Below are 18312 nucleotides of genomic sequence, written 5' to 3' on the forward strand. Positions count from 1 at the left end.
CCAGGGTCCTTCTCCATGGCTCTTGTGCAGGGCCTGCTTAACTGAGCAGACATGTGCTGGGGCCCTGCAGTGCATCCCCTCAGTACCTGCGGGGCCTGTCTCAGCTTGCAGAGCGACTCGGCAATCACAACGTGGTTTGCGCTGGAAGGGGCAGTAAAGATCATCCAGTTCCATGCCCTCTGCCGTGGGCACGGACACCTTCCATTAGACCAGGCTGCTCAGAGATCCATCCAACCTGGCCTTGAACACTTCCAGGGATGGGGCAGCCCCAGCTTCTCTGGGCAACCCGTGCCAGTGCCTCACCACGCTCACAGCAAACCATTTCTTTTTAATAGCTTATCTAATCCTGCTCTCTTTCAGCCTGAAGCCATTCCCCCTCGCCCTGTCACTCCAGGCTCTTGTAACAAGGTCCCTCTCCATGCTGTGTGTTCCCTCCGGGCACCGAAGCCCCCCGTGCTTTAACCGCCGCACACTCGGCAGCTGCACGCCCAGCCCCGCGGGCTCGGTGCCACATTCGTGCTGGGGCTGCTCGGAGCCCGCGGCGACCGAGAGCCCCGAGGGGCCACCAGCGCCGGGCAGGGCTCGCTGAACAGCGGCCACCGCGGCCCCGCCGCCGCCACAGCGGAAGCAGCTGCGCCGCCGGAACGGGCGGACGTGACCTCACGGCACGGCCCCTTCCCGGCCCTCCTCGCCGCGTCTGGGCGCTCCGGGTCGGCGGGAGAGGAGGAGGAGGAGGAAGGCCGGCGGGATCCGGGATGCTCCCGGCGCAGCTCGGGCGCGCGCCGCGGCACCTGCTGGTGTGCGAGCGCGGCCACGCGCGCCACCCGCGCTCGCGGCACGCGGCGCACGTGCGGGACCACGCCTACAGCTGCCGCGTGAGTGCCGCGAGAGCGGGGCGGGGGGGCGGCGGGATCGCCTGAGGGAGGGGAGGGGAGGGAAGGGAAGGGAAGGGGTTGCCTGAGGCTCCCACGCCGCTGTCCGCCGCCCCAGGGGCGCGTTGCCCCACTCGCGCTGGGCTCGGTGTTCTGGGGAGCTTCTCCGTCCTTGTCAGAGGTGTCCCGCGCGCCTCGTTTTTGCGGAGGGAAGAAAAAGGCAAATCAGCCCCTCTCGTGTTTGTGGTCTCGCTCAGCGTGGGAAACGTCCAAACTCTTTCCTTCCTGCAGGAGTGCAAGGCCGGGCGGGCAGGAGCAGCAGAGGGCTGAGCCCGGGGGGAAGGTGATGTGCTGGTTTGAGGAGCTCTCCAAACACGGGCACAGGGCCTTGTTTGGAAAGGAAATATTGTTTATTTCGCGCAGGGCGCGAGGCGCAGATTTCCGCAAATCTGGCACACCAATTTAGCAAAACTTTTCACTATTTACACATTTTAGCAAATAAAGGAATTAGTGTTTATTGGCTACAAGTTACATAGTTCTCTTATTAATTAGTATTCTTTCTTCTGTTGGTTAATTAGTCTGTCATGCTATTGAACCGTCATGCTCAGTCTTTCTCTGCTCTGGAGTCAGGGGGTTTCTGTGGTTGGTGGCAATCATCTTCACCTGCCGGAATTACCTTTTAGCCAGTCAGAGCTGATTCAGCACAGTTGCTAGATTGGCTTTGTTAGTTTCTTTCTGCCAAATGTCTTTGTGGCCCATAAATTTTGCATTCTTTCTGCCCACTCTCAGTGGTACATCATCCTCCCCAAGGTTTGTTAACTTCGCCCTGGGTCTGAGATCACTGAAGCGTGTCCAGCCCTGAACTTACATCTGGACTTCACTTAAAGCTTGTTAGCTGTGCTCTGTTTCATGGATTAAATCTCCAGTTGATTAGGCTGGAAAGTGTGCGAAGATCAAACATGAGAGAACATCCTTCCTTAAGAAAATTTTTAGGTATTCTACATTTTGCAGCAATCAGGCAGGACCCTGTTTCATAACCCCCTTCTCATGCCATGTAATTCTCTGGGCTAATTGCTAACTATTTCTGACTTCTGAGACATTTTTAGCAGCTACTCAGGAAACTTTGTGCTGGTGTGGCAGGCAGCTCGTTTGTCAGTCCTTACTTCTCTTGAACACGTGTGTCAAGGGAGATGCAAGCCTGTTCTCCAAGATCTTTGGGAAAGTTTTTTGAGGGATGGAGGGAGGAGCAAGGGGCAGAAGTTTATGCTGCCTGGGAAGCTTCGTACTTGCCCATGCATTAGTTGCCATATATTACCTTGTTTTTTCTGGTCTGCTGGACTTAAGGATTCTCTTGATCTATGGAACACGTACAGGAAAGATTTTAAGCAAAAGGTGAATTAAAGATAGGCAGTTGGACCAAAGGACTGAATGCTGAGTTTAGTAAGAAAAGCTGACTGCTGATCCCTGTCGAAATTTAGTTTCCTATGTTAAATTGTAAGCCTGTCTTCAAGTATTGTTCTGATGGTCTCTTCACCCTTCTGACCTCTAGAGGATTCTACAGAGGAGAATGTGTTTATTCAAAAACTAGTTCTGCTTTGGTCTATGCTTTTCCACTAAGATTACATAAATGCTTAGCTTACGTTTTTAGTTACAACTTTTTCAACAAATATTCCAGCAAGGGCTGAAGGACGTGTTCCTGTGCAATATCAAGCTAAATGTAGAATGATATGAAACCATATTTTCTGTTAACTCATGCTCTCTAAGATCATGCCTTTACGTAACACATCAAATGCTATTGCGTAGCAAAAAAAAACCAACCAACCAAACAACCAAACCACCAAATAATGTATTTGTTATACCTGGAGACTATGAAAATTGATACATTTTGAGCACATTAGCCTGATACTACTTTTTTCGTCTCATTTTTATATAATATACCAATGTCATTGAAAAGTAGAGGTTTTCTTTTGTATTTCTTGTTGGTTTTTTTGGCTGGGTTTTTTTTCAGAACAGATTTTAGGATAGGATTTACATTACAAATATGTTCCTAATAGGTATCCTTTTTGATCCCGGAATGTGGCATACTGCCTGAAGTGCTGAAAAGCACAATTGCAGATATTGGCGAATACTACCTGGTGAGGAATTTATCCGTTCATGAATTGATCACTCAGGAATTCATTGATGCTTTCGTAAAGAAAGGTAAGGAGGAAATCAGAACAGAACAAATGCAGTAGTAATGTACTTTTTTATAGCACAGTAATATTTGTAATTGTCATTATTTGTTCTGAAAAGTATTTTGAAAGAAGGGAAGGAAAAGTACTAAGGAAATTCTGCATTAATTTGTTTATATGCTTTTTTCTGCTTTGTCATGTGTGACAGTGTTTGTTTACACTCACTGTTTCAAAAACTCCTGTGTTGGTTCCTTTTAAATTTCTCCCTATTCCATCTCAATTCTGAAAGCCAGTTATCAAGAGGGCTTCCATGTATCCTCAGACCTATTTCTTCTACACCTCACATTTATGCAGGTTTCTCTAGAAATCTTCTTTCTCTCTTTCTCATTCCTTCATACTTCAATACAGAGCTGTGTTGAGCTGTGTTCCACAGCAGGCAAGAGAAAAAATGCTTCCTTATTTTTTATTTTTCACTAACAGAACTGTGACAGCTCGTCCTTACCCAGTAAGAACGAAGTGGATGTGAAGAAAGATACAACCTCTGCCCAGCCACCTTGCTGGTGTATAATCACACCATCCTGTTTTCATCTAGCAGGGCCCACTCCTTTGACTTATGATAGTTATTATACCCTTCAGCTGATAGCCAGAGAGACAAAAAGAAATTTACAGGGAGAAAAGGAAAGAACAGAGAACATGTAGATGAAACAGGAGAGAATAAGAGATCCATTACTTGCTAAATGTGGAATTCTTTTCTTATTTCCCTTAATCTCATGAATTTTTTTATGCCAGTAGTGTTATGGAAGCAATACATTTTTACACAGAGTTCACAGGATCTGACACCTGTATTTTAAAAAACAAAATTGGTTAGTGGCAGATAATGCAACAAAATATATTTAGTAATGTGAGTGTCTTCCACCTTGTCTTTGTGTGGTAATAGAAATATGTCTGGGAAAAAAATGGGTTTTCCATTTGCTGACTGGAGAGAGTCGCAGGTAGAAGGAAAGAAAATGTTGTCATATTGGGGCATATTGTTGATTTTATCCCTATTATAGGTACTTTAAAATATTGCCAGAACAGGGTTTATAAAAATAACAACAATGCTGTTTTGTTTGAGAAGGTGGAAGAAAGTTAGTTGATGAAAACATGGGAGTGATTTAGATGGTATTTGCCATGCTTGGTTATCTTGAAGTGAATTGTTTATATTGTAATGTCTGTCTTTACAGACTCTGTAATCTCATGTTTTTCTGCTTTACTGTTAAAGGTTCATGCTACGCACTTACCCATAAGACAAAAATTGATCAAGATAATACTGCAGCTCTGCTACCAAATGGTATGGGGGATTTTTTCTCCATTTTAGTAATACGTGTCATTTGTGGTCTGGTTATTTCTGGTTTTTTATTTTTTTAATTTGGAATTATGTAAACAGGAAATAATACTTGCCAACTTTGCCAACTGTACTTGCCAACTTTGTTAGAAATATGTGTGAATTGGAAAAAATATTAACTTTTTTCATTCATGCTGTTAAATTATTTATTTTATCTAAAGGAAATTTAAAAACAATAAAAATCAGCTTTACTTATGTAAAATCAGATTGTCAGTTCTTCAACCATAATTGCAATTGCTTCAGGGGGTTATTTTTGTAAAAACATTGCATTCCAACTTCTTGTTTCCAGCTGGTTTTTAGGACAAAATTTGAACCAAGAAAAACATTATCAGCACTGCTTAGGAGCAGTTTTAAAATACTAAGTGTTTCTTCTCATGAGACTCTACCTTGGGTACTTCATCCAGCTCTGGGTCCCCAGCACAGGAAGGACATGGACCTGCTGGAACAAGTCCAGAGGAGGCTGGAAAGATGCTCACAGGGCTGGATCACCTCTCCTGTGCAGACAGGCTGAGAGCTGAGGTTGCTTGGCCTGGAGAAGAGAAGGCTCTGGGGAGAATTAGAGCACCTTCCAGTACCTAAAGGGGGCCTGAAATAGAACCATAAAGGAAATTTTTTAAAAGGCATGTAGTAACAGGACATGGGGGAATGGATTCAAACTGAAGAGGGTAGGTTTAGATTGGATATTAGGAAAAAAGTCTTTACTGTTAGGGGGGTGAGGTCCAGGAGGAAGTTGCCCAGAGAAGTTATGGATGCCCTGTCCCCAGAAATGTTCACGGCCAGGTTGGATGGGGCTTTGAACAACCTGGTCTAGTGGAAGGTGTCCCTGCCCATGGTAGGGTGGTTAGAACTGGATGATCTTTTAAGTCCTTTCCAACCCAAACCATTTGATGATTCTAAGAGGATTCTGTGATTCCCTGAGGACTACATAACATGTTAAAGGTCTGTTTCAATTGCATCACAGTTTTATGACAAAACATCATAAAACGTCCCACGTCTCAGGTGAGAAAATGAACCTATTTTGAGCTTCGATTACATTGTCTTATTTCTGTTTAATAGTATGTAAGATACAATAGAAATACAAACTGGTCTCTCTGCCCTCTAGCCTAAGAGGCTGTAGTATGACAGGTACCCATGAGGGCACGGGTAAATTCAGATTCTTCAGCATTCTTTTACGTGTCTGTTATTACAGTCCTGGCAAAATGGATAGTTGATAGCGACTGAATTTGTGTGATACAGGTGTTACAAGCTGTGCAAAATTATTGTGGAGACAGTTGTTACAGTTCGTGGTGATGTCACTGTCTGAACTCCTCAGCAGCAGCGTTGTTTGTGTTCTGTGCTGTGCTGTTACTTGTGCAGTAGAACCCAAAGACTGTGGTAGAGCTGCTGTATGAAGTTCTGTACCATGCAGCAGCAGCCAGATCTGGTTTATGAGCACAGAAGCAGAGTTTTTCCAGTACATATCAGCTCATCACTAACAAACATAGCTTACTCGATGTGAGTGGTCCCACTGGACTTGGAGGAACTGCTTTTGTTTATTTAGTTGAGCAGTGCATGTTGAGCATCAATGTTTACTAAATCAGGCCCTTGTGTAATGTAGTGCTCAGCTAATGACACAGTAAGTGCTGGGGGATGAGTGGGGGAAAGATAGAGACAATAAACTGAGCAGTGCAGTAAAAAAGCTATGATCATCTCAGGAATAATATTATACTTTTCTTACTCTAGTTTACAAGACCTCTTTGATAAAAAAAAAGGTTATAACTCAATTATTCTTTTTTTTTAAGGATTAATCTGGTAATCCATTTAACTGGAACTAAGGAGTCTGCATTACATTAGTAATGCCATTGATCCAAAGCTAATGTTGTGAAAGGTATATGGTTCTCAAAAGACTTCAAAGGGAAACAAGTAGAAGATTATTTCTATTAAAATTTGTTCTGTTTATAGGAAAACTAATTCTGTCAGTGGATAAGGATACTTATGAGGAACTTGGACTGCAAGGTCGCCCTTCTCGGTATTCAGGCAAAAAAGTAATGAGATATAGTAAGTATGATTTATGTTAACAGGGCTGATTTAAGAAGCACCTTGTTAGGATGTTGAGACTTTCCTTTCACTAAAATTAGTTATTGTCTAGGTTATATTTTTTCAGATGCAAATACGAGGAATACCTGAAGAGAAAAAATACTTTTTTTCCAAGTAGTAAAGGAGCTTTAAGGACACAAATACATGATCTTTTCAGTAGAGTACAAAATTTTTAATTTCAGGTGTTCTCATTGTGTTGTTTATACTGTAGTAATGTAGGACACAAGAATTTTTGCATACTCTACATGCACAGTGTCTATACCTTCTGATTTAAGTCAGAAAATAATAAACTGATTAAGGAGGTGTTTAAAATGTGTGCATTATGCAATATCAGTGAAGAGACTCACCCAAGACTGCTTGCTTGAAAGAGAGAATTGTGCTGTTTCACACATTTAAATTGGTAATCTCCATACACCAAGTACTTGGAAAACAATTTTTTAACATCTGCGGAGGAGACATCTTGAGTGTGATTTTTTGTTAATTTGTCTTTTTAGTAAATAAAAACACCCAAATGTGAACTATGCCGTCTCAAATGCTTTGGAACTTGCAGCAGTTGATAGGTATAGTTACCTAAAACCTTTAGATGGGGAAACTTGTTATGTCTAATAAGTATTTTGGCAAAATGGGACATTATTTTACCATTCTGATTGTCAAAATGTATAACGAAATTTCCATTTGAAAAATAAATATAACTTATCAGTGAAACAATTCACCTAAAAAAACCCCAGCCTGCTGAAAAAGTGTCACTTCTGTATACATGACTTTAGTTTTTAGAAATTCTAGGGTGTTTTTTTACTGCTAATAGCTTGCCTGATTACCAAGACATTTTTAAGGCACTTTAAGGGACTTCTGTCAGTACCATTTCAAGAGGAATCTGTCCCTCCAGTCACTAGGAGGCAGTTCCAGATTATATCAAAATAAGGACAGCAGGAGGTGAATATTTATTTACATAATGGGGAGTCATGTTTGCATTATCAAATACTTTGTAAAGATGCTGTATATGTAAAAATGAAGCTTAATGTTCTTTGGTTTCTTTGTGCTCTTCTAATTTAATAACAAAATTTATTTCAATTGAGTACCAATAGCTATTGTGCATTTTCTGCAGTTATCACTATTGACTTGACTGATGCTGGCTTTCACCCTGAGAGCAAGAAACATAACAGAGTGCTTTGGGCCTTGAAAGAAAAGAAACCTTTAGAATTTGACTTCCTGCTGGCTTGGTATAATACAGGTAATAAGAACTAAATGTAAAACTAAAATGCAGCTGACATGAAGTCGAAATATTTTTATTTACTGTTCTTTTCTAGTGGTTATCCAAATGCATTTTCAGTGGAGGGAAAAGTTAGATTAAAATGTGTATGTGTGGGATTTTCTGTTTGTTTTGTTAATTTGTTTGGGGTGGGGAGGGTGTTACTTCCTATGCACGGAACATCTCAGTTAAGGAACACAACAGTTATTCATAGGAGAATACATTAGTTGCTTCATTTCCTTTCTCTATGTTGCCCAGGCTTTCTGGCAAAACTTTGCCTATTTGATGGTGCTGCCCCTTCTTTATAAGTTTGTGACATACATAACCATCACCAATACACTTTTTTTTTAGATTTAGTACACATAAGTTATGTATCTGGTTACATGCTTAAAATGGAGAGCTCTGGTTTCCTTAATAGTTGCAGGACAGGTACAGGGTCTGTTTCCATGGTGTGCCATGTGCACTGACACACAGTGTGCTGTTAGATTCCTTTATTCTCAAGCACTTGTTTGAGGTTGGAGCCAAGTAAGAGGTATAAGAAATTGTATTGTTTCAAATAATCTAGTAGTTGTTTATCTACTATTTTCTAATTACACTATTTTTTCTTCTGGGACTCAACTATTGTTCTGCTTCTGAGGGTCATTTTTCAAAGTCCCCAGTAGTTTGTATTACTTCAGAACAGGCTGTATGTAGGGATATGTAGTGTTTGCATAGAGCTCATGAAAACTGCAAGTGTCTGTACTGAAAAACATGGTTTTCTTCATCACAGATGTGTAGTTTTTGGTGTTGTTCTGCTTTGAGTCTCCACACTAGGGAGAAGGGATATTAGAAAGGTCTGAGAATGCTTTCCCATCCCTTTCTTTGATTGTTCTTTTTTTTTGGCTCTTCAAGACCAAGTCTGAGAAGGAGTTAACCCATCTGAGAAATGGAAGCTGCTTACAAGCTTCTTTAGGAGTGTCCCATGTTTCACTTCAGTCCTTCATGTTTCCCCTCCCCCTTTCTAAGTACTAATCATATGACAAGGATGCTTCCTTGTTTGTCATACAGAAATTGTTTAAAGGCTTGCAATTCCCATCCTTGTAATCTTCAGGAAAGAGTCACAGTGAAGGCTGTTGCTACCATAAATGGTGACATAAATCCAACTGAGGTAGCAGATCTTCACGCTCAGCTTGCTTGGATTTATTGACTCTGGGCAGACAGCAAAATGCCTCTAGGGCCACTATTTTTCTTATGTTTGCTGCTGCCCATTTTAACAGCATTCAGGAAGAATAGCATTTTTTTTCTCACTCTCTAATATCCCAAAAACAGGTCAGGTCAATAATTTCCTGAATGTGGAGTTAAATCTGAATGCCTTTCTGTGGAAGAATCTTGTGCTCATAACACACAAAAGACTATTAGTTCCTTAGTACTGACAAAAATAAAACTTTTATAGGTTTTTATTAATAGATATGAGACATTGTGTAGATTCTGCTGGAAGGGAAAAAGTGGGCTGTGTTTTGTCAAGAGAATCTGTGTCCTCTGTGAACATTCGGCTTTCAGCCTTTCTGCTGATACCTGGTGTTTCTTGCTATGGCCAACACTGCAGGATTTTTGGTTTTCATACCAAATTTTTCCACATTGTGGTTTTGGCACCAAGAAGAACAGGAGAAGGGAATATGGAGTGTCTCATGTCTTTAGTGACAGAGGCAATACAATATTTTTTCTGTTGCTGTAATTTCTGTCTCAATTTTACATGCTTTTTGGATGAAATTCAGTGGCCTCGGAAAAGCTTTGACAATGTGCCTGGTTGCTGTTAACATGGAAAACTATGCTGTAGCTAGAGGAATTGTTCTGTCAGAGTCTTGACTGTAGTATTTGAGATTTCCTGCATTTAGGGCTATAGCTGAGGCTCCCATATGCAGAAGACATGTAAAATGTATGATTTTCTATATTTTTCTAGGAATTCTAGGGCAATGTATTATATTGAACCTTTTAGTCTAACAAATGAATATGGAAAGTAAGGAAGTTCATCTCTTCTGGCACTCTTCTGACTTAAATATATCTATTTAAAAATACTAAATTAAGAAGAATTCAGTGACTGCCTCTCTTTGTCACTATGCCCTTTGGAATTTGGACTGCCTTTTTTTGAAGAATGACTAAAAAAGATCAGCTTAATCCTCCTCTTTCTACTCCTCCAAATGATTGTCCTTGATGACACAAATATGGCTGATTGAGCTTAGGCAGTCCATATTTTCTAATAGCAAGTTTTAGATATAGTATTGCACAGTGAACTCTAACCTATTCTTGAATTTCTGCTGTTTATACATGCCTTTTCTGTGGTATTTAAATGTTGCTCTGCACTTCAGACTTTTCATGAGTAAGGTATTATTTCTTGGTCTCCTACACACCCATTGTTACTTTATGAAAATAGCACACATTATCTGGAATTTGAAATATAGGAGAATTGATTCCATGTCAATTATTTTCCTGCTTCAAAAGCAAGGTGTTTAATATCTCTGAATTTAAAATATGCCTGCTTAGGTTAGTTTCTTTGTCTTGGTTGAGATTGTAGAATTTTACCTGATGTTTTGGATCTCTGACTAGTACTTTCCCACAGGTCCATCAAGTTACATTTAACTCTTACAGTCATACTGCGTTTGAAGAGATATCAGTGTGTGTATGGGGGGGGTGCTTATTCTTCTGGTAAAGTGACATTTGTATGTTTTTTGATTTCTTTATGCTCTCCCCTTTCTTTTCAGTCCTTGTGCTCCAGATTATCCTAGAATTCCTCTTGATATCATTGATGAATCTGTTCTTAAACCTGTAGTCACGTGCACAGTTTTCCATTATTCAGGGAAAACGCTGTTCTGGGATGACATTGTGGCTCCATTTCATCTGTTCCTTTTCAGGAATACTCTGAGTTCCTCTTTTTAATGAGCTTATTTTATAACTTACCCAGTTAATTCTGCTTAAATTTTCCATTGGCAAATCTACACTTTGTAGTTAGCATATTTACTGAGCTGTACTAAGTTGTTGAATCTTGCACAAACTTTTATTTCCAACAAGATAAGGAAGCTGAAGATTCTAAAGCTTTTGCCATAGATTAACAGCACATAAGCAGTTTCATGCTACATTTTTTTGCATTTGTATACAAATGTTTCATGTATTCACTGATTCTTTTGTTTAGTAGTTTTGTAACAGCTGTTTGTGGTACTGTGTTGTCAAGGTGCAGAGGGATCAACATTGATGTCATACTTTTCAAAAAACCAAATACAGGCCCTGAAGCCAAAAATAACATTCAGCACCTTAAGGGACTTGCCGTGTCCAGTGTTACAAAGTAATGATCTACAAGGAAAGCCAGAGGAGTCCTGCAGTACAGAGGAACTGTTTGAATGGCTGGGTGCTGTCTTGAATCAAGTCAGCTTGTAAGGATTTGAATTTCTTTGATCTCTAAAAATGTTTTAAGTAAGGAAAGCCACAGTTTATTTTAAGAAATAGTTGAATAGTAATTAAGACAGACACTGTTGTGTAAGTGGGAAGTCTGTTATGCATGTTTGTTAGAAGTCTTGAATGACTTTATCTATGTTTTTAGGGGTACCCATGTGTACTGGTGTGGGCTGGGATAGAGTTAATTTTCATCACAGTAACTGGTGTGGTGCTGTGTTTTGGATTTGTGACCAAGAGTGTTGATAACAGAGCATGTTTCAGCTATTGATGAGCAGGGCTTGCCCAGTGTCAGAGCCTTATTCTGTCTCTTGTGCAGCCCTGCCAGTGAGGAGTCTGGGCAGGAGGCTGGCAGGGAACCCAGCCAGGACAGCAGACCCCAGCTGAGCAGAGGGATGTCCCACACCGTGGGATATGGTGACATGCTCAGCAGTAAAGGCTGGGGGAAGAGTGGATGGGAAGTGTTCACAGTCCCAGCATTTGTCTTCCCAAGTCACTTAGAAGCCCTGCCTTCCTGGAGATGGCTGCACATCTGCCTGCCCATGGGAAGTAGTAAATTAATTCCTTTGCGTGCTTTGCTTTCGCATGCAACTTTTCCTCTGGTTATTAAATTGTCTTTAGCTCAACCCATGCATTTTCTTCCATTACCCTTTCAGTTCTAGGTGGGAGTGAGTGAGGGGAGCAGCTGTGTGGTGTTTGGGTGCTTACTAGGGTTAACCTAGGGCACCATGAGGTCTTTTGTATTGACTGTTTGGTCATTAGTTATTTGGCATTAATTTAGATGATATACATAGATCCTCCTTGTTTGGTACAAGTTTTGATTATTAAGACATCTTGTAGAATATTTAAAGTATATTTATTTTAGTTGCTTTATTGTTTATTTCTTCTTCCAGAGACAACAAATCATCTAGCTTCTTATCAACCTATTGCTGCCCTGAGCCAAACACAGTGGTGGAAAAAGCTTTTTTGTGCACAATCACAGGCTTTATAATTCCTGAGAAGATTATTCAGTTGTTGGAGCAGCTGTGGTAAGGGCTGACAAGAGCACATTACTAAAACACTTGTGCTCAAATACTCCTTAATATTTGAAATCACTTTTAAATTGTTTTCAGTTGGAGGTAAATAGCAAAATACATAAATGAAGACTTTTTTTTTAATTAGGAAATGAGCTGGAAGCTTGACATCAGTATAAAAAAAGTAATAAAGAATTTTGGATGCCTCCAATTTGAAAAAGCCTGCCCTGTATTCTAGTCATTGCTTTGGTTTATATCTGAATTTTAAGAATTTTTTTAAAAGTGGAGTGGGTAATATCTGGTTTTGATTATTTATAATCTGTTTCCTCTCTGGTGATAGAAGTATTTGTGTCAAGCATAGCCCAACTACATTACTTCCTCCAATGTCTTTTTTCTTCCCTGATAACAATTGTTCTCATTAAGTGTTCAGTTTTCTGAAAGACAATGCATGCTGTAGGAAATTCAGAACTGCTACTTTACAACTTAGAACTTTTTCTAGTTGCTAAACTTTCAGGTTTGCCATGTCTAAAAGTATGCTAGGAATAATGGTCAATCTTACCTTTTTCCCTAATGTATTCTGATAGAATATTTTATTTTGTTTATTATGTACTAAAGAGAGTTTTTAAATTGTTAATATATTTTCACTGAAGTTTTACTTTATACTGTAGACTTGAATGTGCTGCCAATTCCATTATAATCACTAATTATGTTGTCTTCTTGCTTGCAGTTGCTATTTTGGTGAACCAAAACTGGCGTATTGGCTGACCTTAACTGTGCATGGCTTTGCAGACAGCCCTGTTTCCTGGAGAGAAAGTGAGCATGGTTTCCACAAAGGAGGAGAGAACTTGTACAATTTTGTCATTTTTAGAAATCTGGACTACTGGCTTCAGATGGCTGTAGGAGCTCATGATGATTGTCCTCCATAAAGCTACATCCACAGAAGAAGTTCTCTAATAATCACTTGTTACTGACAGAAAAGTAATAAAATAGTTTTTATAGAAGTAGTTATGTAACAGATTAAGTACTAAGAATTTGTACATGTTTTTGTTATTTGCAGTCAATGGAAGGAATGGATTTTTGTTTCTTCACTGTCATGCAGTACCTTCTGAAAAACGTCACAGTTCTGGCTTTTAGGTAAAGTTAAGTTTTTGAGAGTTTTTCTCAGAAATTGGCTGTAGGTAGTCCTCTTTTCCAGGAGCAAATTTGGAATGTGAAAGTTAGCTTTACAGATTGCTAGCTAAAATATTTGACAGGAAAGCTCATTTTGGGATTACGTGTTTTATTTCTTTACATTAAAGATCTGTTAAACCTTCATATTCCTGTTTAAGATGTTTCAGCCTACATGCTAGCAAAAGAAATAAAGGCAGAGATGTGTTCTCCCTGATTTGGTAGGGGTTAGGAGAATTAAAGTGAGGGGAAGGTGTGTGGCAGTGAAAGGAGCAACCATTATGCATGGAAAAAGTGAAAGCATAGTGACCTGAGCCCCTGATTTTGCAGATCACAGTTGGTTATCAGAAGTGTATTTCTCACACTGATGAAAGGTCTGCTGCTTGCTTTCTTAATTGACCTTTCTTAATTGACCACACACACTCTCTACTTTCACAAGTAGTGTGCAGTTCTTGCTTACAGGTAAACTCGTGGAGCTGAGATCTCACTGTGAGTTATTGCAGACATATTTCTGGGAAGAAAGCTGTAGATATGACCTCACACAGTGCACTTGATGTGAAACAGGTTTCATTAACAATGAGCAGCAATACTGAGAGCATAGGCAGCTATAAAAAATCCAGCTTACTCCTGTTGAAATCCATGGAAAGGTGGATGATGGTTTGGGGAAGGCAGGATTTGGGTTTTGTTTTGAGGAGTGGGTACATATCATTAAAGTACCAATGCAGAGCTAAAATTGAAGTTGTTCACTTGATGGAGTGAGAGATTGGTACTGGAAATTGGGCAAAAGCTGTAATGGAAATGTAAGGGTGAGTGGCACAGAAAAGCAGAAAGACCATGGGAAGCGACTGAGCTCTACTTTTATCTCTTTATTGTCTCCCTTCAGTGAGGAGAATCAACCTGGGTGGTTTGCGGGGTGGTATTTGTCTATCACACACCTCCACTAGCTATAACCCCCTTTTGCACATGTTTTGCTTCATGTCTTACAAACAACTCTGCTTAATCAGCCAACATTTTTCTAAATAATTGTGTGGTTTCTCAAAATTGTGCTACCATGAGATGTTTCTAGTAGGCTCCCAGGAGCAGAAGTTGCATGTACTGACATAGACTCACACAATCACAAACTCTGGGAAGGTTTCTTGCCTTGGCACATAACTAGTCAATACTTAACAGGGTTGATTGAAACATTGTTTCATCACTCCATTGGTGTGAATGACTTGAGCTGTTGGCTAAAGTCTGCTTATGAATGTGACTGTTGAGGCATTATGGACATTCAGAAAGGAAACTAGTAACAAGGAGTATCTTCCTTTTTCCTCTTGATCAGAAGGCTGAGTTTTTACTTGAGCTTTCCTGGAAGCTACACCTGTGGGAAAAGTTCTAATGAAGTTAAAAATCCTAAATTTTCATGAAAAATTGAAGTTTGTAGCTTCAGAGCTGCTAAGTGTAGGTCCAGTGAATATTACCATCTTTCTACCTGATTCTAGTAAAACCTTTTCCTCAGCAATGTGTAGGCAGGTATACTAACAAATGTAATATGTACTGCTTGGGGCAAAATTAGCCACCCAGAAGTAAGACTCCTATATGGGTGGGTTTGCTTTCCATAGTGGTTCCAGAAGCAGCTGTGGGACTTGACTCTGAAGTGGCAGCAGTAGGACCAGGTGAAGTGATTTTCCTAATGAGTACTTGGTTGCAAGAGCAGGTTGGGCTCCTTGGTGGAGTAGGGGCTGCAGGAGTGCTGGTGGGTACAGAGTGATTGCCTCAGTGAGACTGTTCTGGAAGGCAAGCTGAGAAGAAGGATTTTAGCTATCAGTTCTCCCTAGCATGTGAGCATTAAGGTTAATTTTCTGGGGTTTTTTTTCATGGATGTCCAGGGAAATCTCTAGCAAATGTCTAGGGAAATGTCTAGCAAACTGGTCAGTAAGTCAGTAGTTATCTTTGCCTCCTGACTACATAGGCAATGGAGTGCAAGCATTTCTCGAAGCTCAGTGTTGTGGGCAGACCTGTTGGGATGTGCTGCTTCCTACAGTCCATAGTTGTCTGCTGCTGGTGGCTTCAAATGGCTTTTCCAGCTAAGGAAGGGATTAAAATACTGTCTGAATGCTGTAACTTGAGATGCTAGGTTGGTTCCTAGCTTTTCCTTGTTTTCTTCAAACATGTATAAAGTACAGTTGAAAAACCTTGTGTTGTTAATAGGCACTGCAGTTGGGTCTGCCCTTAGGCTCTGTGAGGTGATACTGTGAGGCAGATCCATGCCTTCTAGCAAGGTCCAGTGGTGCACTTACCTTTAAGGAGAGACTTTCCTGTGCTTGCTGGATTTTGTAGTTGCAGAGAAGAAAAACTGGGGTGGAATTTACTCCTATCTTAGCTCCTGCAAAAAAACCAAGCCCGAGGGAATGCTTTTTGTCCTGGGATGAGGTACAGCAGCCTGTTCTTTACCATCTGTCAGGTCAGATGGAGTATTGTGTCTCCCCAGGAGACTCCCAAGCATGGGGGAGACCCTTGCTGAGAAGAGGAATAGGAAGGCATTTCTCACATGTTTGGGGATCCCGTTAGGAGGGAAGATCTGAGACTGAGCCAATGGGCTCAAGGAAGAATTGGGCAGGGCACGTGAGATGGACATAAAAGTTTTTGCCTGTGTATGAAAGATGATTGCTGGTGGATGTTCCTGCCCTTTGTGCCTGCCTGTGAGGGAGGACAGGAAAAGCAAAAGGTTCCTGAGAGCTGCAAAAGTAATGGGGAGCAGCTGTGCACCAGCTGCTTCGGAGATCAAAGGCAACTAAGTGCTTACTAAAAAATTTTGCCTCCGGGGAGTGTTTTATCTAGCATGGGGAAGGAGAGCCAAATATCTGAATGCAGAGACAAGCCTGAGGCAAGCTGGTTGTGTGAGAAGTAGAGGTTTTGTTGTCCTGGAATGTGGACAGACAGCGATAAGCCACTCCTTGAGAGCTAGGGAATTTCTCTGCTTTAACCTCAGTCCTCCTACTGAGCTGTGCAGTCCTGCCTCTCTGCTGGTGGATGGAGAGGTTACTGGGGGTAGCAGAACCATCGGGAAATTGGCCACAAAGACCATGTGCTTTTCCAGGCACACGTTTGACTAAGTGTTTATGTGCATTTAGAGATTGGTGGGTGTGGAACAAATAGAGAACAAACTTTCATGCTGACAAAGGGAGATGAAAGCTGAGGTAGTTGGGTAGCATGTGGTACACAAAATCACTCCAAATAGAACATATCTGCCTTTTTGGTTTGTGAATGCTGACTGAATCAGAAACCTGTGTGGAGAAATAAAGGTATGAATTCCATAAATGTGTGCATCCCATTAGCAAGAGTAGGAGACTAATGGTGGTGGTATGGTGTGTGAGGAAGGGAATATTAGCATGAGGGGACTGAGAAAGCTAAGAATGTGAAAGAAATTTTATATTATTGGATTATCAGAATATTATCGCATTCCAGAGATGCTGTCATTACAGAGGGAAAACAGCAAGATTTGGCACAGGTGGGGTTTGGGGAATGCAGGAGAGACAAGAATGTGTGCTCATCTAAGGCAGCTTGAACAGGAAGTGACAGAGCTTAATGAAAGAGAAGCATAAGCTCTGTTGTGGCTGCATCGTGCTGTCATTCACTGGGAAATATCCCTTTTGCAGAGGCTAGTCAATATTTAAGTTGGATTACTGGAAAAAAGGCCAAGTTTGTATGTCACCAGCCAAGAGTTTACATAGCAATTATGGGAGTAAGGAAAGTTTCACAAAGATGGCCCATAATGTTCTTGTTGCAAGTAATTTGTGTGCTTTTATTATTCCTTGCTACAGGCTGCCTCTCTTTACTTTATAGAGAAGTTATTGGGTGTTACAGAAATCCCAAAAATTTAGAACTGTCTTGAGATAGGTTGGATTCTGTTGATGTCACTGTTAATTGCAATTAGCAGCTGGGCTGCTCACCCAATGCTGCAGAGCCACAGTGGAGTTTTGCCCATGCAGAGAGAGCCCCTGCTACAGCTACTGCAAAAAGAAATGGTAAGGCAGAGAAAAGGTAAAAAGAAAAAGGAGAGCTTAGAGGGGTGTTTCTCTTCCCCCTCTCATGGGAGATGCATAGCAAATGAGTGGCTGATCTGGGATTAGAATGAAGACTTTTTGTAGCTAGTCCAGTACTAGTAATCTAGCTACTAGATTATAGTTCCTCTGATGCTGCTAATTAAAGATTAATGCATGCAATCGACTGTCTTAATGTGACAGCTATACTGGAACATGCTTGAGCTGTTTATCATTTTTATTCACAGAGTGCAGCTTAAAGACCAAAATTGGAAACTAATTCAATTAGTGGGCTATTAAATAACCACTACTTTCTGAATAATAACAAGAACTTCTGAAATATCTGCTACAAACTAAGGCAACTTTTTATAAAGCAGTGGCCTCTGTTTCACCCTTGGAAGTAGCTTTGAGTACTACTGAACAATACTCATCTTAATGCAGCTGAGCAAAGAGCAAAAACAGGGAGCTAAAGTGACTTGAGCAGTTTTCAGATTCCCAGAAAGCAAGGTGCAGGGTGCCTTGACTAAGTTTCTTTTAGTTGGCTTTCTTAGAACAATTAGTTATTAGAATATGGACGTGTTTTACTTGGGTAATTGAAGAATTTCCTAAGCAGTGGTATATGCTCTTCTGCACCCTCCACACCCCACTGTAAAATGTAGATAAATGTTATTAATATTATTGCTGTTAATGCCTAAGGCAGATGTCCAGGTTCAACAGATACCAAAAAACTTTCTGCATCATATGTCAGTAGGGTTACAGAGAGTGCAAAGGGACTAAGTTTTATCACATGGTTACTATTGAACAACAGAACATTTATTGATTTATCATGAAGAGAAGTATTTCTGATTTTGTCACCGTTGAAGGTTTTAACCTTATTCAGTGCTGCCAGAAGGAGTATGCATTTTTAAAAGGTTTTATCTTGAGACTCTACAGGA

At 40.7% G+C, this 18312-nt stretch overlaps 1 protein-coding gene across 2 annotated transcripts; it reads left to right on the forward strand.

Annotated features, from left to right (window-relative positions):
• The first annotated feature begins 658 nt into the window (after positions 1 to 658).
• RPP40 (ribonuclease P/MRP subunit p40) lies at positions 659 to 13189 on the forward strand. Of its 2 annotated transcripts, XM_085051976.1 has the most exons (8): positions 712 to 875; positions 2927 to 3071; positions 4305 to 4373; positions 6369 to 6464; positions 7609 to 7734; positions 10958 to 11156; positions 12069 to 12203; positions 12916 to 13189. In XM_085051976.1, the coding sequence occupies exons 1-8, from the start codon at positions 756 to 758 to the stop codon at positions 13112 to 13114; spliced, it is 1089 nt and encodes a 362-aa protein (XP_084908102.1). In that variant the 5' UTR covers positions 712 to 755; the 3' UTR covers positions 13115 to 13189. The 2 variants fall into 2 exon arrangements, with proteins under 2 accessions (XP_084908101.1, XP_084908102.1); XM_085051975.1 differs by lacking the exon at positions 7609 to 7734 and having other exon boundaries at positions 659 to 875.
• Positions 13190 to 18312: the final 5123 nt, after the last annotated feature.

Source organism: Lichenostomus cassidix, chromosome 2 (genome assembly GCF_008360975.1).
Source record: "Lichenostomus cassidix isolate B80296 chromosome 2, HeHo_3.0, whole genome shotgun sequence".
Lineage (NCBI taxonomy): Eukaryota > Metazoa > Chordata > Aves > Passeriformes > Meliphagidae > Lichenostomus > Lichenostomus cassidix.